Source organism: Protopterus annectens, chromosome 1.part0 (genome assembly GCF_019279795.1).
Source record: "Protopterus annectens isolate FY-2018-M chromosome 1.part0, PAN1.0, whole genome shotgun sequence".
Taxonomy (NCBI): Eukaryota; Metazoa; Chordata; order Ceratodontiformes; family Protopteridae; genus Protopterus; species Protopterus annectens.
In genome coordinates this window covers 1,380,058,324-1,380,080,392 of record NC_056725.1, presented here as the reverse complement: position 1 = coordinate 1,380,080,392, position 22,069 = coordinate 1,380,058,324, and the positions used below count along the sequence as shown (strand labels likewise).

The window sequence follows — 22,069 nt, the reverse complement described above, 5'->3', positions numbered from 1 at the left end:
ACAACATCCCAATGCCCAGTTTATGTTCATGATCATTGACAAAATTCAGGGAGATAGGAACAACCAACAGGGTTGGCACACCATTTTAAACCACAAGGAACAATATTGGATAACCAACTTTGGATGTTTATTCCCTCCAGGTCTGAATGACCATCTGTGAGTTTCACAGTACACTGGAGGATTTCATAATCATGGTTACAACAACAAACATTTATATAGATCAAGAATCAGTACGAACAGTTCAATGGTGGTTAGGCCTACCAACGCTCATATTATACTCTATAAAGCATGATAAAAAATTGTTCAGGATACGAATATGTATATGTATGGTTTGGTATTCGTATCTGGTATGATGGCATTAAACATTGAGTATTGTACAATTACAATGTTGAACTTGTATTATCTACAAGCATATTACTTCAATTTATTATAATCTATAATATAGCTGAGAATGAGGCCACTATATTCTTTTGGCCTTATTTTGTAATATATTATATGATCAGTACTTGGTTCATTATTATTTAGTTCTTTTGAACATGTGGTTATCACCCTTCACTAAATATATATATATATATATATATATATATATATATATATATATATATATATATACTAGTATATATTTTCTGCTTTTTTATACTATGATATGCATTCACAAATACTGACTATGGTATTGGTCTATTTCCTTGTAATATGTATGTTTATATAATGGCTTACTTCCAGAGCTTTGATTTTTATCTTTAAAAATATGACTTAATATCTACACCTCTGGCATTTTTATGTCACTGGTCATATGCTTTAATCAAGAAGGAATATGCACTTTGTTACTCCAGCCACTGGGTGGTGCTGTAATATTGCTTCCAGGTAATTAGAGACTAGTATAAATGCAGCCTGCTACATTTCATTCAAAAAAACTTTATTGTATTCATTAATAAAGGCTGAATAGCCAAAACCGGTGTGGATTTGGAGGAATTATAAATAAATAATCATTATTTCTTCATCACTGCGTGTTCACTATCGTTTTTTTGCTGGTCGTTGGTGGTTCCTATTCAATAAACACACACACTTCCCTTGACTGTTTATTTTAAATGGCAGTTCATCTACCCTTACAGATCATGTATACAACCTTTCTACAGAATGCCTGGAATGGGATTTCACAATACTTTACACTGTATACACTGTTCTGTACTGTGTTTGGACCATATACATTACTATATGTTAAACCCTGGTAATCAGTGCAGCATTCCGTGCAATCCCGCTAACAGAGTTTGCTTATACGTACACAGGTTTGCTATTCATGTTGCTTTACATGGTTTCCTGGCAAGTAACACTGTTGCCAGCCACAAAACTACGCTTTCTTATGTTTAAACACCGTGTGTGGCATAAATACATAATTAGCGCTGCTGCTCACTGCGCAAATATGTAAACTCTGTGCCGGCTTTGCGTGAAGCCTATACAGAATTTATTGAATCCCATGGAGTGTGTCAATTGTGCATACCTACAATTTGCTAAAGACATGCAGCAAACAAAGGAAATGTGAAACCTACTAAAAAAGAACAACAGGTGTTTCCATAAAGGACAATGTCCCTCTTCATAGACGCCCCCCCCATCACTATGTGACATTTGCACCTGTACCAGCTGATAAAACACTGTTGTGAGAATTTGTCTTACAAAATTTAATTTTAAGTGTCAGACTAAATGGAAAGGAAAAATTTCATTCTCATGTGTCACTTACTACAAGACTGCACCATGGAATAGAAATAACCATCTGTTATTATACGTGTGCTGGCTACAAAAGAAACATTCAGTTTTTCATGCTTGAATATGCCATACGAGACTGAATGACTTCTTTTCACAACTTATTATACTTGCAGAAATTATAATGATACAGTATCCAGCACTCTGTTATTGCTACAATGCTAGCTTTACCACACTGAAGATAGGCTCTTTTACTTCTTTACGCATAAAGAAATGTTTGGTAATATTAAAATTTTCTAGCTAAGCTTAAATCTTTGTTGATTTAGCAATGAGAAACTGAAAATAAAAGACCGCAATGGAAGAAAACTAAAGCAAAAAGTAAATGGAATAGTCTTGCATTTATTTTCAGACAGTTTCTAACAAGAAAAAATAAATCCTTTCTCTTGGTTTAATTTATCCAAGTCTTTTTGGTTTCTAATAACATGACATAAATGGACCACATTCCTAAGACAAATGGAATTAGTATTGCTTCAATCTTTGATGTTAGCCAAATGTGCTCTTCACAGCACCAGTGATGTGCCCAGAACTGACTCTTCTGCAATTTATATGGCGTTATACCTGTTGGTAGCATAACTAAGCACAACTGCACAATCCTTTTTTTTTTTTTTATGATACCCATTGCTCCTTCTACTATTGGAACTGTCTGGGTATCCTTCTTCCACAATACCCTCATTTCTGCCTGCAAATCCTGGTATTTTATGACTTTGTGTCTGTCTGTATATAAGACACTGTTGTCACTGGGTATAGCAATTTCAATGATCAGTGCTACTTTTGTCTTCTTTTATAGACCTGCTATACCTGGTTTTCTCCCATCTATTTTTTGAACTGTTGGTAATGGGTGAGCCTATGTAATATAAACTTCATCATTTTCTATAATGCTTTGTGGGTCATGTTTCAAATGCTTCTCAGCTACTTCAATATTGTAATCTTTGCACAATCTCCAATGCAACAATCTTACCACATTATTATGCCTTTCAGTATACAGGCCTTCAACCATTGGCGAATCACACCCAGCAACAAGATATACGACTGTTTCCAGTTTTGTTCTACAAACCCTGCAGTTGTTGTTTCTCCAACATGTTCAATGGACTTTGTATACCAACACGTATGTAGTCCACCAGCCTGGGCTGCCAATATTAAACTTTCATCTTTTGGTTTAAATTCACCTCTCCTTAACCATTCTTGTGTCACAGCCTAACTGGCATGAGGTTGTTCCAGGAGTTTTCTATACTTGTCACTATATTTATGCCTTCTCCACATTTCTTGCCTTCTCATATGATCTTTCACCTTATTTTCTTTCTTTAGTTTTTTTTTTTTTGGCACATTCAGTTGCTGCCTGATTTTTGGCTACTTCTGCTTTGATTCCATTCTTGCTTGACACCAGTGTTTCTGCTAAACAAAGCAGAGAAGTCATCTTAGACTTGTTCTCCTCATGTTTTAAAACTTTCACTATGTTTGAATCTTGTAAGGTCAGCAGATATATATGCAGTCCTGTAACTGCAGATCTATACATGTAATCAATTTTGAGGAGGCCTATACTTCCTTCAGAATGAGGAATATATAATCTTGGTATACACTGATTTTTATAAATCATTTGATAAGAGTGAAGCATTTTTCTTGTTTTTCTGTCCAAATAATCCAGTTTTTATGAATCATTTGATAAGTGTGAAGCATTTTTTTTTTGTTTTCCTGTCCAAATGATCCAGTATCTTTTGGGCATAGATCTCAATGTGGAACACAGACCCTAGCAATGTGTGACAAACAATGAAAATGTAAAACACCCTGTTTTTGCACTGCACAAAACCGCACCATTTCCATGGAGCCTGGACAAATCTGAGCAGAATCAAGGACAAATGCAGAATTACTAAGGAACACAAAATATTTCTACTATTACACCGAGACTGACAGAATAAGAGAATATGACTTAATATACATTTTCTGAAATAACAGAAGTTTATCATTCTAATTTGTCACAAGTGTAGTTCACAATCTTTTCTCCAAGTCACCAGTTTCAGGAAGGATTAAAATGGAGAAAGATAAAATTGAAGTCAAAATCAGGGACTGGTCAATAAATAAATAAAAAATAAATAAATAACCAAATGCTGACACTATGTTTTACAGAAAGTCCTACTTCTGTCTGAGCAGTACAGTGTACACATTCAATCATGCACCTCGGACCAATTAGGGGGACAAAGCAGCTGCAGTTCCAACCTAAGTCCACAAGCCCTCAACATCAGACGATCAGGCAGGAACAAAAAATCTAAAGTTATAGCTCCCAGCAGCAGTCAGCAGCCCAACAGCACTATCACAACCATCCCATTCCCAATTTAAGTAACAAAGCAAATCTCAGCCCTTTTAGTAGATCTTTTAGTTTTCCCTCAGGTTGTCTGGTGGTTTGGTACACAGTCACTGCACAGCTCTCAACTGTCCAGATTTTCACAGAATGTCCAGATATTTTGCCTCTTATTTCTGGTCTGCTCCTCATATTTTTTTTTTTTTTGGTGGTGGGGAATCATAAAGGATTGAACTCACTAGACAGTGACAGACATTTGAGATTCACAGTTAATTTCCTTCAGAAAATGCATGTGAATGCAAAACCTATAATTGTGTCAAGGACTAAAACCAAGTATGAAAGAGCTTGTGTATTACAGTATAACCATCTGACAGAAAAAAATAAAGAAGGTTTTACAAAGAAGAGTCAACCCTGACATTTATAAAAAGGTAGGTGCAGGATCACAGTTTATTAATAAAACAGGTGCTAATTTTAAAAAGTTATTGGAGATTAAGCCAGTTTTGGCAGGAGATTCCGGTAATGGTACCAAATCTTGTGGAAATTGTAGCCAGTATGGTTACATTAATAAAAAAAACTAGCATTGCTTTGGAAAATAAATTGGGGAGCAAGGTGACATTCAGGAAGGGTAATTGTGCAACTAGTAAAATTGTTTATTTGGACGTATGCGTGATATGTGGCAATTTCCATGTCAGAAAAACTGAGCGTCCCCTTAGAAATAGGATTTATGAACACCTAAATGATATGAAAAATTAAAAAAAAAACAGAACAGTGCTTTGTATAAGCACTCTCAGCTCTGTATAGGTTTTACTAAGTTTCTTTTTAGTATATTGGAGGGTGTCAAGTTTAATCCGGGGGGGGGGGGGTGACTGGAAAAATATACTCAGAAAGAAAGAGACAGAGTGGCAATTTAGGCTAGCTGCAATGTTTCCCTCGGGATTAAAAGATGCCATTTCCATTACCCCTATGCTTTATGAGTGAGCCAATAAATTATAGATTATGTTTGAATAATAACAACTGTATGAAAAAACCTTTGGTATAATTCATTGTAAAAGTCTGTCATGTTTTCATGTCTTTACAAATTGAAGTTGTTTTAAATATATATTTTTTTGAAATAGTGGTATTTATAAATATTTGAATATACATACATATAAATTCTTTTAATATTTATTTCAGTAAATATGAATTGTTTAATAATTTTATATTATATACTGGTGACGTTTTTATACATTTGGGACTGCTAGTAATACATTACTTTGTATAGGTAGTGATGTAATGGAAGTTCCTACTGAAACTTTTTATTCATTGTCACTAATTAGCTGATTTGTGATTGGCCGGTGAATATCCTACCTGGATGTGAGGTGGGGTATTTAAATGGTGTTGGTGTACTGTATATTTATATTCTGATAAAGCCTCTAGTTCGAGGGGTGAAAGCTCTCAATATTTTTGTTATTAAATAAAGGCGGGTCTTTTGAAGTTTTTGGATCGTGCTTTTTATGTTATTTTTTGTTAGTTTCCTTTGCAAGCTATTCAGTTAAGTAGACAGCTTCATGGGTTAAGGGCAAGACAAAAGAGCAGCAGTGACAAAGAGTCACTTTGGAATATCTCCCTTTGAATTTTTAACCCTGGGATAATACTTTGCCCTGTACTGTGGCTTAGCTACAAAGTAGTTGCCACTGTCTACAGTCACTAATGTAATCAATCAATGTGGAGTGCATCTTATACATTTGTAAACACTCCTTTATCCATGAATGTGGGATGCTGTCAAATGCTTTTTTATAGTCTATCCATGCCATACTTAATTCTTCCCTTTTTTACAATTCTCCATTACGACTTTTTTAACAACAAATAATCCTTTGTTCCCTATGACTTTCTTTTGTTATCCTTTTGTTCTATTGTCATGATTGTATTTTCTTCTAAATGACTATAAACTCTGTTGTCATCTATTCCACTGTATAGGTTATACATTGTCGAAAGGCAAGTTATTGGCCTACATTTTTTAGGATATCGTGCAGGTTCACTCTTAAGGAGGAGTAAAATGTTTCCAGTTGTTAACCAGATTGGTGTCTGTCCAGGATCTGCATATAAATAATTCTTACTCAGGGCTAAATCTTTGTGTAAAGATGTTAATACCTTGAGACACAAGTCAGGTACTACATCTGAGCCTGGGATTTTACATTTGGAAGCTTTACTTAATTTTGTTTCAATTTCTCTATCTGTTAATTCATCCCATTTAATATTTTGTGCATTTGAACTTTGTACTGTTTCTTTTGCTTCTTCTCACCATTCAGCGCCTTTGTAATGTTCCACAGGATCTTCATAGATATTTCTCCAAAATGTGTCTAATTCTTCTTCTTTTGGTGGTGTTTCTATTCTTTTTGCCTTGTTTCTCAGTTCTGTATAAAACTTTTTTAGGATATCAATGAATTGCTTATTTTGTACTTTTCCTTTATATTTATCTGCCATCTCTTTTAAGTTTTTCTGCCTGTGCTGATATATTTAGATTATTATTTGCAATAGTGTATGATAGATCCTGGTCTGTTCTAATAATGCACATTGCTTTTATCACGTCTATCTAAGTATTTTTATTGATCTGTTCCCTGTTTTTTACTCCTCTAACAGCAACACTCCTTGTCTTAATTGCTTTATAGTTTTCTCTATTCGATACTTCCCTGATGGTATTTGATTTCTACCCTTCCTTTCCCTTACTATCCTGTGTTTTTGTGGTAAGAATTTATCTGTTATTAATTTAGCTGCATATTAATATGTCCTATTTACTTCTATTATATCACATAAAGTTCTCTGAAGTGTGTTCATTTGTTTTATCAAACGTCGAACGTTATGGGTCTTTTTGACTTTCTGTAATCTATTTCTTTCAATAATCTTGATGTGTCTATCAATCTCAATTAAACCAAGCAACTCTTAGATCATTTTCTTCTAAACTAAGGGTACATTCTTTGTTCTCCATTTCCTGTGGGCATTCTTCAGAAAGTTCCAGAAAATCTTCCTGTGACATAGTTTCTTCAGCTCCATAACACTGTCAACATCAAAGTTGTCACCGTTTCCTGTCCTTCCCTTGCTGTGGAACTCCAGCTGAACTAGTACTGGTATCCTACTGAAGGATCCAAAGTATCTTCATATTGTAACTGAGTAAATGCTTTCCACTCCACTGGTTTTGTCTTACTTTGCTGACTCGTTGTTCTATCATGCTGTGTTGTTACCGGAGTTAAATTTTCTACACAAAATCCTTCACTTTGCAGGTAATCCCTAACTTCAGTTTACATTTCTTTAGCTTCTCCATTACTAATTCTCTTTTCTACTTTCCTCCTTTGTTTTCTTATTTTTTTGTGTTGTAAAAATTTCCGTATCCAGATGCCTTTCCATCTATTTATCTTCAAATAACTTTGTCACTGCTTTTTTGTATTGATTAGTTTTGCTTTCTTCTTTGCATAACTATTGCTTCATATGAAATCTCTATTTCTTTCCCATGTCCATATTTCTTCTTCACATGTCTCCTGTTCCTCTTGTTTCTCCTTACTTTGGGGACTCATGTTTCCATCATGCTGTGACATAACCTGTGTTAGATGTTCTATACTAAATCCTTCACTTTGCAGGTATTCCATAACTTTAGCCTCTGTTTGTTTAACTTCTACTTTACTAATCTTCTGTTCTACATCACCCTTTCTGATGTTATGTTTTGTATTGTGAAATTGTCTATATCTGGGTGCCTTTGCCTGCATTTCTCTTCAAGTATCTTTTGAGCTGCTTTTTTGTACTGATTAGTTTGCCTTTCTCCTTTACATAAAATATTGTACCATATCAGATATCTCTTTGCTTTCCATGTCCTGTTTCTTTTTTATACCTTCCAAAAATCTTTAGCTTTTGTTTTTTATATTTCCCCTTTCTCCACTCACTTATTTTTCCAAACAGCCCAAGGTTTCTTGGTCTATATAATGTTTTTAATGAATCTGTTGTATTAATGAACACATATTTGCATTTGAAGCTTTTGACAGTTTTTCTTGTGCAAATACCTTCTTTTCTTCTAATTTCTCTCTTAATCTTTTTGTATATCTTCTATCTGGAAATTCTGGGTTTCTTGCATAATATTAACAATACATAATTTCTTTCTTATCCTCAGTAGTCCACTCTGCCATCTTTATGGTTCTTTTTTGGCCTATCAGTTTTTGTGTTTTTTGTGCACTTCTACTTCTTCTATGATGTGGGGGTCACCCTCCCCCTCAGCCTGGCCTAACCCCATTGTAAGAATGCTCCACTGTCATGTATTCCAGACCTAGCACTAGTGCACCTACCAGGATTGGGCATTTTTTTATATTGGGATTTGTGCACCCAGCTGTCTTTTTTATTTTTACCTGCTTCTGTCCATTATATATGCTATATAAAGTACATTCTATATATCAGTGTCATCTAGGTGAGGTTTTGTAAAAACAGGGTGTGATGCCGCTGCACTGGCCCAGTAATCAAGGACCTCAATCCCCACCACTGGCAAACAGCTAGGGGACATACACATTGGGAGGATGAAAAGTACACACACATGAAAGTACAATTTCCCTTAAGAGCACACATAGATCACAGTCAGTCTGAGACTTGTTTCACCCTCTTTCTCCAGATCCCCAATCAGACTCCCCACTGGCACAGCTATAGGGTTGAGATCTCAGCTAAGTGGTCAAGCCAAAACATCTAGCACCCTCTCTGTCCAACCAGTGCTTCATGCCCCTGCCCAAGTGGCTGACAGACGCGCACACACACACACACACACACACACACACACACACACACACACACACACACACACACACATATACCTGGTCAAGGCTGACAATGTTTTACTAGCTATGCCCCCTTCTGCCCAGACTATAAGGTAGTTATTAATACGAAACACAGAAATTCTCTACCAACTAATAAAACAGCTGGTGTAAAATAAATATAGTTGAAGTAGCAAACAAACACCAACTGTACCACAGCTAGGAAGTTTATTATAAAACAGGTAAGCACTTTCAGGGATGTGCCCCTTCATCAGACAACTCACAAAAACAATTCATTCCTTGTATAGTAGAAGCACCTGCTATCAATAAAGTCTTAAAGATACAATGTTAAATACAAATGCTTTAATCTGGTCCACTCCAGTATATCTTGAATATGCATATATCTAGTTCAAAAAATTCATAAGTATTAGAACACATATTATGTATATGAGTCATGGTTAACAATGGCATAAATGGTTACGGTGTTTACCTTATAGACACAACATGCAGGGTTCGACCCTCACATGGGGAAACTGGCCAGGCTCAAAATGGCCCACAAGAGCACCCAGCCCAGCACCAACCCATGAACCTATATTAAAATTGCTAAAACTATGTCCTACTATACAAAACATTTTTTAAAAACATAAACTATAACATGCAACATAAATATAAATATATATAGTACACTAACACCATGTAAAATATAACATGTATGTGTATGAAAAAGTATGTTGAAATATAACAGTATCTATGTAAGTATAAATATGTACGCCTGTGTGTATAAAAATATATAAAAAAAGAAAAAAATGATGTATATAAATATCTAGAAAATATATATAAAAATATATATAAAAAATATAGACATGTACATATGTAGATAAAAATGTATGTATATAAAAATGTATATACATAAGAAATACATAAACAACTTAGTATGTCATAATGACAGAACATAAATGCAATAAAGTTCTAAAATCCTAACAGTCAATGTTTAAGTGGACGAGCTTTTAAGAACAGTTTCAAGGACACCATATTGTTAAGACCTGGAGGTTTATCTGCGTTAAACAACATAATCTATTTTTGTTCTGCAACCTCCATGTCATTCGACAAATTGCCCCCCTCTCAATCTCTCAGGCAGGACTTGTAGAACAAGGAACTTAAAATTATGGTCTGATCCCTCATTCTTATTATGCATGGCTATAGCACTACTCTCTTTATAATTCTTGATGTCCCTGTAGTGTTCCAATATTCTCTCTTTCAACTGCCTGTTAGTTTGACCTATGTAGAAACTAAAACATACTGTGCAATAGGCAGGATACACTACATTAGATGTTGTACAATCAGCATATTGACTGCTGTTAAAACTGAAAACCTTAAATGGGTGTACGAAGCTTCTACCACTGTGAATATACTTGCAGACCATAATTTTAAGTTCATTGTTCTACAAGTCCTGCCGGAGAGATTGAGAGGGGGCAATTATATATCTTTAAGACTAAATTAATAGGAGGTGCTTCTACTATATAAGGAATGAATTGTTTTTGTGAGTTGTCTGATGAAGGAGCACATCCCTGAAAGCGCATACCTGTTTTATAGTAAACTTCCTAGATGTGGTACAGTTGGTGTTTGTTTGCTACTTCAACTATAAGGTAGTTATCACTGTCACCATCCACTCTTAACAGCTACTCTAGGCCCTTAACAAAGGGTGTCCAATCCTACTGTGTAATGTTACTAATAATCCAAATGGTAGTTTTGACCAAGTGACAGGCTATTAGGAGTGGCCTGTACAGTGTCACCAAATACATATGCAAGTACTCTAACAGTTAAAATATGTCTCACAACTATCAGCCACAAAGATAGCTTTAAATGTATTTAATAACAAATAATAAAAGAATAAGACAGTACTCAATATCTCAACACAGTAACTTCAGAGTTCAAAATCACAGGAATTATTTTAAAACAATATTGCAGGACAGTCATCTAAACTAATCTTTACTATATATATATATATATATATATATATATATATGTGTGTGTGTGTGTGTGTGTGTGTGTGTGTGTGAGAGAGAGATACCATGCCCTCACTCTTACTTACAGACAGGCAAGTGCAGATGATGATCATGAGTGGATGTTCTTGCTAGGTCCAAGACAAAATACAAAATGCACAGTCTCTCTCTTTGAGAGAGTTCTTCAATCAATATCACATTTTACTGCTAGTTTAGCCTGGATGACATCACGCTTTGTCACCTGACTTCAGTTCCCAGGCTAAAAACAGAAACTAATAGAATGTAACATCTCTGTGTTAAAAATACATATCCCTCAGATGTTTGCAGATCTTGGAAGTCATAAAACAATAAAATACTTTACATTTTAAACCTCATAATTACTTTTCTTTCAAGACAATCCAAAAACTTCTAGCTCTAGATATTGTGTCTGCTTCTGCATTGAAACTGAGAGATAACATCTCTTGTTTATGGCCCAGCTATAAAGTAACTTAACCTCAACTAGTCATACGTTTTGCAAGTTAATCTTCCATGTTCCAGCAGGGTATGCTGTTGTTACATTCTTGAAACTCAGTACATAACATACAGTTCTGTATACATCATATCAATATTCACAAATGACATAGAATTATTTACAAAATTCCAGATAGCAGGGCTGGAAGCATGACATCCCCCCCCCAAAAAAAAAAAAACTCAAGCTAGTTTCACACGTGACCCTTGAGAAACATTGCTTGAGAGGGTTGAGCCTATCTGGGAATACCTTACCCCATTCCCTGTCTTGACAGCACATCTGCGTTGGCATTGCTATCCCCACTGTGGTGCTGCACTGTCACATCATATCCTTGTAACCCTAGGCTCCACCTTAGTAACTTAGCATTTTGCTGGCTGTCTCAATGTAGTCATGTTAAGGGATTGTGGTCTGTAACTACACTGAATTTCTTTCCATACAGATAAGGCTGAGGTTTCTGTAGTGCCCACACTACAGCTAGGCATTTTTTTTTCTATAGCTGCATAGCATTCCTTCCAGGGTTGGAACCTATGACTGATATATACCACTGGGTGCTCTTTTCCCACTGAGGAAACCTGGCTAAGTACACCCCCACTCCATGGTTTGAAGCATCCACCTGCACAACAAATTTGTTGCTGTAATCTGGACTGGCTAACACAGGAGGGTCCTCCCAAAGCTCCTTTAAGCTTCCAGAATGCCTGCTCACATGCTGGGGTCCACACTACCTTATCTGTCTTGTTCTTCCTTGTCAGGTCTGTGAGGGGAGCAGCTATGGTACTATAATTGGGGAAAAACTTTCTGTAGTGCCCCACTGTCCATAAGAATGCCCTCACCTGATTTTTGGTAACAGGGGCAGTCCATGCCTGAATGGCCTCCACTTTGGCAGGTTCTGGCCTGATCTTACCACTCCCCACTCTATGTCCCAGGTAGGAGACCTCTGCCATACCCACCTGACATTTGTTGGGCTTAATAGTCAACCCTGCCCTCTGTAGTCTGCCCACCACCTCCCTGACATGCTGAAGGTGCTCTTGCCAGGAATGCTTGTAGATGGCAATATTATCTAGGTAAGCAAGGGCAAAATCTCCTGCTCCTGCTAGGATACGGTCTACCAGCCTCTGGAAAGTTGCTGGGGCATTTTTCATACCAAAGAGCATTTTTGTGAACTCATAAAAGCCAAAAGGAGTCACAAATACTGACCTATCTTTAGCACTGGGACTCAAGGGCACCTGCCAGTAACCTAAGACCAAATGTGCTAAGATACTTAGACCCACCCAGCTGCTCTAGTGCTTAATTTGTCCTAGGCATGGGGTAAGCATCTGATTCTGTGTGACTATTTAATTTCCTGTATGTCAACACAGAACCTGGTTCTGCCATCCTTATTTGGTACCAGCACCACTGAGGAGTCCCAGGGACTGCTGGACTCCTAAATTACCCCTAGTTCCAACATTTTCTGTATCTCCTCCCTCAGAGTCTGTTTAACTCTCTCAGGAACCCTATAAGGGGCCTGCTTAGTAGGTCTTTGAGGGCCCTGTATCCACATGGTACTGCACCACGTGGGTGCACCATAGTTTCCCAGTGAACATGCCTCCAAACTCCTGTAACACTGCTTGGATTTCTCAAACCTGGATAGGGGATAGCTGCTTGAACATTGCTACCTCTTCCACTGAGGTGTCAGCCCTTGCCTCTCTGAGGAGATCAGTCACCACATCCCCCTCAGACTCCTCCTGCCATCCATTGCAAATACTCAGCACAGGGGCCTCCGTATCATGGTAAGGTTTCATCATGTTAACATAGTACAATTTGTGCCCCTGCCTCCTGCCTAGAAGTTCTACCATGTAGTTAACATCCCTGACCTTCCTTACCACTTTGTAGGGTCCCTCCCAAGCTGCCTGCAGGCTGTCATGTCTAACAGGAATGAGAACCATTACCTGCTGCCTCATAGCATACTACCTAGCTCAAGCATTCCTGTCATACCAGACCTTTTTCTGCTGCTGGGCTTCTGTCAGGTTCCCCTGGGTTCCCATGAGTTTCCTTAGCCTTGTCCTGAGGTTTAGGACATATGCCACAACAGACTCCTTGTGGAATTCACACTCACCGTCCCACTCATCTCAAATCAAATCTAGTGGTCCCCTCACCCTATGCCCATACAGCAACTCAAAGAGTGAAAAACCTGTGGATTCCTGGGGAACCTCTCTGTAAGCAAACAACAGATGGGGCAAATATTTGTCCCACTCCCTCTTAAACTGTCTGCAAATGCCCGTAGCATGGACTTGGGTGTTGAGCTTAACCTCTCAACAAGACCATTAGTCTGCAGATGATAGGGGGTGGTCTTTACGTGTTTCACCCCATAGTACTTCCACAGAGAAGCCAGCAGGTCTGACATGAAATTGGCACCTCTGTCAGTCAGTATTTCTTTTAAACATACCCCGCTGAAAATCTCTAACAAAGCTTTTGCCGCCTTTTCTGCCTCAATGGAGGACAGAGCCACTGTCTCAGGATATCTGGTAGCACAATCAACTACCACTAGGATGTACTTTTTCCCTGTGGAACTTGGGGTACTCAGAGGCCCAACAATGGCCATAGCTACCCTCTGGCTCCTCAATCACGGGCAAAGGCATCAAAGGAGCTTTCATCTTGTCTCCTGCCTTGCCTATCTTGTGGCACTGCTCACAGGTCCTGCAGTACCCTGTTACATCTCTAGAAATCCAAAGCCAATAAAAGTTCTGCATGATACATCTCTTTGTACATTTTATGCCCATATGACCTGCAAAGGGAATATCATGGTATATGGCTAGAAGTGCCATATGGTAGGCTGTGGGCACTACCAACTGCTGTATTTGCTCACCCTCTAGCCCTCCCTCATGGGTCCACTCTCTATACAGTAACCCTTTGTCCCAGTATACAGATTCCCCCTTCCCTTGAGACTCAGGTGGCTCACTAGCTACCTCCCTCAGACCTTGTAATGTAGGGTCTGAGAGCTGAGCTTGTCTCAACTTTCTCTTTGTAACCCTACCCAGCTCCCCTTCCACAGGAGGTGTGGTATTCTCTGACAGCAGTGCCTCAGTGTCAGCCAGAGTACTTTACACACCTCTACCCTTGCAGACACTCTGCCCAAGGAAACATCAGTACCCACAAGCAGCTGTGGCTCACTTTCAGTCTCACTGCTACAGGGTAGCTCCCCCCCCTGAAGTAACCACCTCACTAGTCCTACTGCAAACATACAGTCTGTCTGGGTCTCCCCAGCCTACCAGACCCACATGCCTGTCTCCAAGCCTGACTGTGTGTAACTGCAGACACACACAGTACTACATTATCAGAATCATTCCCTATCAGGACATCTGCAGGGATATCCTCCAACACACCTACATGTTGGCTTCCTTTTCCACCCTCCCAGTCAAGGTGAACCCTAGCCAAAGATATTAGGAATGGGGTCCCTCCTAAAGCTCTTACTGGAGTAGACTGCCCAAGCAAGTAGTGCTCCTCTGTAACCACTGCAGGCTTCACAATAGTTAGATCAGAGGCTGTGTCTCTCTTAGAAGTGTCCTCTTTCCCATCCACTAAGATAGGGTATAACCTCTCGTGGTAGTTTGGTACCCTTGGTGCCTCGAGTCAACTTACTGCTGGCATTTTGTCATTCTCACTTACTGGCTCTTCCACCCTTTGTTCCCCACCTTGCCTCTGTGGACATCTATATGCTACACGGCCCCACTGGTTGCATTCAAAACATTTAACCCTTGGTCCTGGACATGTGCCTGGACTACTGACTTCCCCTGCTACTGGTGGACTCTGCTGGGGCAGTCTGGGCTGCCCACCATGGGTTCCCTTAGACCAATGGGCAGCACTGGGCATCCCTTTCCTGTGCAGTGATGCCCTGCTTGCTAGGTATAGGCTTCCCTTCTTCCCTAACTCATCCGCAGTACTGCATTGTCTATCAGCTAGCCAGATTCTCATGTCTTCAGACAAAGTGCTAAGGGCTTGTTCCATCACCAGAAGGTCTGCTAGCCCTTCAAAAGTGGTGGCCTGACATCCATTCACACATATATGAAAATAAGTGCCTAGTTCAGCAGTATATTCAAACACACTTTCATCTGCCTTGCGTCTATGCTCACTACATTTTTTCTGTAATCTTCAGGTACTAATTTAAAGCATTCTAACAAACACATTTTGACTGTATTATAATTTAAGCAATTGGTATCAGACAATTTAAAAATAGCAATTACAGCTTTACCATGGAGTACGGGGGTCAGGAACCATACCCAGAGCCCTTGGTCAACATTATACTGTTTACATACCCTTTCAAACATATGAATGAAGCTATCAAAATTATCTCCCCTCTGTACACTGTGGAAGAAATGTACTGACCTTTGTTGCTTCTAGGGTTCAGTTACTCCCTTCCCCATTACCTCCATGACTTTGGTGAAGAGTCAGCATCTCATTTTCATGTTGCCTCTGCCTCTCATTCTCCTCAGCCTGCAGATGTTGCAGTTTCTCATTTTCCTCAGCCTCCAAATGTCTCAGTTTCACATTTTCCTCAGCCTCTAGACGTCTCAGTCTCTCTGCTACTTCTGTTTCCAAATGCTTGGCCTCCAGCTCAAGTCTCTAACTCCAGATGGATTTTTAAGTCCTCTGTGGAAAGGGTGAACTGCCCATTTTCTGTGAGTTGTACATTCCCAAGGCCAGTCTGATTGCCTCCTGGTTGCTATTCTGTGATACATCTTTGACTAAAGCTGCAATCATGTCTGTTTTAGTCAGGTTGGTTTAGCCTGGCACATTTCAGCCAACTGACTCCTTGTCAGTTTGCCATACTCCACTGCTGACATGCTTTCCTGCTCTCCCTGTCTAACTAAGCTACCAAAAAAAAACGTTGTGATATGAAACTGAATGTTCACTGCGTGGCTAACTGAGAGTACAAACACCTTCAGTGACCACTGTAGACAGGCTACAGGAATTCAATATCCACACCATTACATGCCAATTAATATGTGATCTGGCTATCCCACCACTGTCAACCAATTAATATGTGATATGGATATCCCACCACTGCCAACCAATTAATATGTGATGCCCCTGCACTGGCCTAGTAATCAAGAAGCCTCAATCTTCACCACTGGCAACAGCTAGGAGACATACACATGGGAAGGATGATAAGTACACACACAGTAAAGTACAATTTCCCTTAAGAGCACACAGAGATCACAGTCAGTCTAGGGTTGGTTTCTCCCTCTTTCTCCATATCCCCAATCAGACTCCCACTGGCACAGCTATAGAGTTGAGATCTCAGCTGAGTGGTCAAGCCAAAACCTCCAGTACCCTCTCTGTCCAACCAGTGCTTCATGTCCCTGCCCAAGTAGCTGACACACACACACACACACACACACACACACACACACACACACACACACACACAACACACACGCACACAAAAACACACACACACACCTGGGAAAGGCTGTCACAGGTTTACTAGCTATGCCCCTTTCTGCCCAGACTATAAGGTAGTTATCACTGCCACCAACCACTCTTATCAACTACTGTAGGCCCTTAACAAAGGGTGTCCAATCCTATTGTGTAATGTTACTAATAATCCATATGGTAGTTTTGACCAAGTGCCAGGCTGTTAGGAGTGGCCTGTACAATGTTACCAAATATATATGCAAGTACTCTCAGAGCTTAAATATATCTCACAAACATCAGCCACAAAGATAAAAAAACAAAACAATACTCAGTAACTCAACACAGTAACTTCAGAGTTCAAAATCAAAGAAAATATTTTAAAACAACATTGCAGGACAGTCTCAAATAAATACAGAAAACATCTAAACTAATCCTTGCTATAGTCCTATCTATATCTAAGAGAGATACTATTCCCTAAATCTTACTTACAGACAGGCTAGTGCAGATGATGATAATGAGTGGATGTTCTTGCTAGGTCCAAGACAAAATACAAAATGTACAGTCTTTCTCTAAGAGATTTCTTAAAACAATATCACATTTTACTGCTGGGATAGCCTGGATGACATCACTTTTTGTCACCTAACTTCAGTTCCCAGGCTAAAACAGAAACTAATAGAATTTAACATATCTGTGTTAAAAATACATATCTCTCAGATATTTGCAGATCTTAAAAGTCATAAAACAATAAAACACTTTAAATTTTAAACTTAGCAATTACTTTTCTTTCAAGGCAATACAAAATATTTTAGCTCTAGACATTGTGTCTGCTTCTGCATTGAAACTGAGAGATAACATCTCTTGTTTATGGCCCAGCTATAAAGTAACTTAACCTCAACTATTCTTAGGTTTTGCAAGTGAATCTTCTATGTTCCACAGGGTATGTAGTGGTTACATTCTTGAAGCTCAGTACGTAACATACAGTTCTGTATAAATCATATCAATATTCACAAATGACATAGAATTATTTACAAAATTTCAGATAGCTGGGCTGGCAGCATGACACAGGGTCCACCTCATGAAGTTACTCACCAAAACATGAGGATGAATTCAGTTCCAGTAATACTACTCTCTTTTATTGCTGATTTTATCATCTCTCCATTCAGACCCTTTCTCATTTTGTATTCTGGTATTAATTGAGATATGCTGCTGGACTAGAAAATGTTTTTTCTTCATTTTAATAGCTTTCTTTACTTACCCTTGTGCAGCAAGTAGTGGAAGATAGGATATATCTCCATGTGCAGGATGGGCCATAAATACAACATCAAGATCTTCAAAGGCACCAGACTGAAGAAGATCAATTTTACCACCTGCACCTTCTTCTGCTGGTGTTCCCAAAACTGTAATCTGAAAGATATGTCACAGAGTTAAAGAAAACATACTGATTTATCTGAAAAATCAATCAGAGTACACTTTACCTCATAGCAATCCATTGTTAACATATAGATTCATGAGGCACATGCATCAGGTTAAAAGTTAAGCCGTCATATTTAATGTTAGCGGCACAAAAGTGTAACAAAAATGATTAACTACAAATAATTCTGATGATGTGATTGAGGAGTGGCATAAGGTGACGACTCTAACTAGAAAAAACAAAACATTTCAGTCATTAGAAAAACAAATAACACTCATCACAAGCTGACTAGTCTCTTCTATTACTTGAAAGTTTTTTTTTTTTGGGGGGGGGGGTTTGTAGCAAAAATAACAGTAGTGACTGAATGTTTAGAAAATATAAAGCTGAGTTCCATAACTTCAGTTTGCTCCAAAAGGAGAAATTAGTAATAAGTAATGGAGAAGACTATAAGAACATTTTAAGTTACGTGACATGTAAAACAATTGTATGGTGTCACATTAAACAGATGTTCTAACAATGTGCATTAGAGACAGGTGACATCAGTAAGGTTTCTGTTATACGGAGGAATGGGGTTTCATAAGAGTGCTAATTTTGTGAAGATCTTTCAGTAGTAAATAGTATGAATGGTGTCTCTTTATTATGCAATTACTTCAGTCCTAAGATCTTTGTAAATATAAACTGAGAGTGTAAGAGTTTATTGTGAGCTTATTGGCAAGGGGTGGGGGTTATATAAAAGTTTAAATAATGTTGTTGATAAAAGGACAGCAGCTCTTTCAGTAATTGTGAGTGCTTTTATTAACAGAGTTACATCATAAGGAGGGGTGCAAATATCTGACAGTAATGTGAACCCACGAAGTTTACCTAGTACATTGAGCAACATATTCCTGTTATTATTTATTTATATTTTAGCTGCATAATGGAACAGTTGAGGAGCATACTGAGTACTGAGAAGCATACTGAGTATTGAGAATTATGGCATTTTTCATATTACATTTACAAAATTCAGGGGTAAGTAAAGCAGACAATTTATGGGACAGTTTGTGGTGCTTAAGAACCTGAACTAGTAAGAAGAAGGTATTTGTAAAAGTCAATAGGAATGATGTTATTAACCCACTGGTCTGAAATATAGATGGAAAAAGATATCTCTGGCATGTTCCAGCTAAGTCACAAATAAGGAAAACTGGGGTCAAACAAATTAGTTACTGTTGTTAAACCTCTTTTAGGCTTAACAAAAGCAAGGATACTCTCTTGGGTCAAATGTCAGTATGTCTTATAAAGGTGTAGTTTGCCAACACACAAAGTTTAGATATGAAAACAATATAACTTAAAACTCTTGCACATTTGAACTCATGTGCAATTGTTATTATCAGAGAATGATGGCATTCTGGTCAGGTCTTTTTGTTAGACTTGACTAAATTTGAATGCCTTTAACTGGACACTTACAGTGAGCACTTATGACAGTGATCTAGCAATTTAAATTTATAAATATATTCAAGGTAGATTACTCTCCATAAAACATTGGCCACTGAACTCGATTTTCTAATGTCCCTTTCACTAGTACTACAGAATGTTATAGGAGGCCCAGTCTCAATGCTGGAAAAGCATGTTGGATTTTTGTAAAGTCTAGCTGGACTATTTGATAATACCATAGCTATAATATATGGTTATTTTAATTATCCCAACATGAACTGGACAAATTTGATTAGCAGATCATTCAGTGAAGCTGAATTTTTGGAGTTACTTTCAACAAATAATTTTTATCCAGCCAGCAAGTTTTCCTACTCATAGTTATAACACTCTTAATCTGATTTCTGATAATCAGAGAGTCTGTTAACAATAAACTCTTGACCCTTTAGGCAATTCTGACCATATTGTTATTAAATTTACAATTTCTATTCTTAGGATTTAGCCATAAACAATTTGCATGGGGAGGGTTTGGCATAATGTTTAGGGTGTTTAACTCATAAGCACAAGGTACAGGATTTGATTCTAATCTAGGGTTATTGGTTAGGCTTAAAATGGCCCTTAAGGGCAGTTAACATAGTATTCACCAATGAACCTCTTACAGTAATCTGAATTACATGGTAATAAAGAACAACAATTGTTCCATAAACTGAACAGAGTTAGGGTCTTGAGGTAGCTACAGGAATGCTAACATCTAGTAAATATATGTAATCAGCTACTTCAAGTGCAACAGACAATGAAATGTATGAAAAAACAAATCTGTTACTAGGCCACCCTGGTAGAAGAATAAACTGAAACAACTCGTAAACAAAAAGGCATAAGTATAGAATTTACAAAAGACACAGACTATCCGCAATAAGAACAACTTCAATCATGCATCAAGGTATTTGAAAAATGTTGTATTTCATTTTAAATCTTGATAGGATGAAGAACAAGCCAAAAAGAAACATTTTTACATCTGTGTTGATCATCAGATCAAGAGTTATTCTTGTGTTGACCCTCTAGTTATTAAGAGCTCCATTGCTATTGATCCTGTTGTATTTGCAATGACTGCTTCACTAGCCTGGTTATCCACTGTACTACTATTGCAACAAATTGGCATTTCAGCATTACTAAGGCATACTGTCCTGTCATTACTGAAGACTCAGTCACGACGTGTTTCTCAAAGATCAGGAAGACTAGTAGTATGAGACAAGATAACCTGTTATGGCATCTCATATAGAATAGTAAGAGCTTTTCAGCAGCTCCTTCCCTCTCTGCATTACAACCAAGGAAAAGTGCTATCTGACTGGAAAGTCACCAGCATAGTACTAAAGATAAAAGTGAATGTACTGATATCATACAAAAGTCTCATCCCATTAGCCTTACATCAGTCGTAAATGCTTTGAAAGGTGTTTGATTGCACTGATACACAAGACAATATGAATAGAAGGGAATCTGATCTTTATCAGCATGTATTTATTGAGGGGAAATATATCTTTACTAATCTATCTGACTTTTTTATAAGCCTGCCTTTGAAGCTTTAGATCTTAGTCTCTGTGATTATTATTCACCTTAACCTTATAAGGCTTTTGATGAACTGGACAAACTTGTCTAGCAGATCATTCTGTGAGTCTGAATGTTTTGAGTTACTTACCAACAATAATTTTATCCATGCAGTTCATGTTCCTACTCATAGTTACAACACTCCTACTTTGATTTCTGCTAATCATCCTGAACTGGTTACCAACAGATTGGTTGTATTATCAAACTTTTGCAAACCAGAAAAGCTAAACCTTATATTGAAAAATGGGTCAGTGGCTATCTAATAGGCATCAAAGGATTCTACTTTTAGGTAATACATCTAAGTGAGTTCTAATTACTAAAGATATGTCTAAAGGCTCTGTGTTGGACTCTACATCTTTCAATGCTTCTTCCACCCCACCAGTAAATTCATCACACTGGGTATCAACATATGGATTTGTAATTACATCAAATGTAAGTATGTACTCTATTAACAATCAGCTGAACACTACTAACAAGTGCTCAAATAAGCAGAGTTTGAAACTAAGCATATTTATTTATAAAGTGGTGTGCCAGGCCTGCAAAGGTGAGCAATATTATTTTGCTTAAGAACATTATTATAGAAGTCAAGGTTAGGTAAGAGCTAGGCATCTTCATACATAATAAATTGATTTTCAATGAGACAGATTATAAAACAAGGAATAAGTTATTCCAGGTGATGGAGATAAGTTTCAAAACAATGTCCACAAGGAAATCACTTGTTCTTACTTGTTTGTGTATGTTATACATTAGAGCGATTTTAAAATATAATGTACCATATTGTGCTTACATAAAACGTGAGTTAAAGTGGAACATGTTCATAGAAAGTTTGTAAAAGGGTTATACCACTATGTATTGGTATGGATTGCATTATTTGGTCGAAGTTGTTGAGACTATAAGGGGTCAGACTATATTTGCCATATCAAGTATTTCATAATC

General features: G+C 37.8%; 1 protein-coding gene across 1 annotated transcript in view; it reads right to left on the bottom strand.

Annotated features, from left to right (window-relative positions):
* LOC122798239 (peptidase M20 domain-containing protein 2-like) overlaps nt 1-22,069 on the bottom strand; it is a 326,617-nt gene that overhangs the window by 284,428 nt on the left and 20,120 nt on the right. The window contains exon 2 of the mRNA XM_044067026.1: nt 17,969-18,117. Coding sequence (XP_043922961.1) covers nt 17,969-18,117 — 149 coding nt within the window. The remainder of the gene's footprint in view (nt 1-17,968; nt 18,118-22,069) is intronic.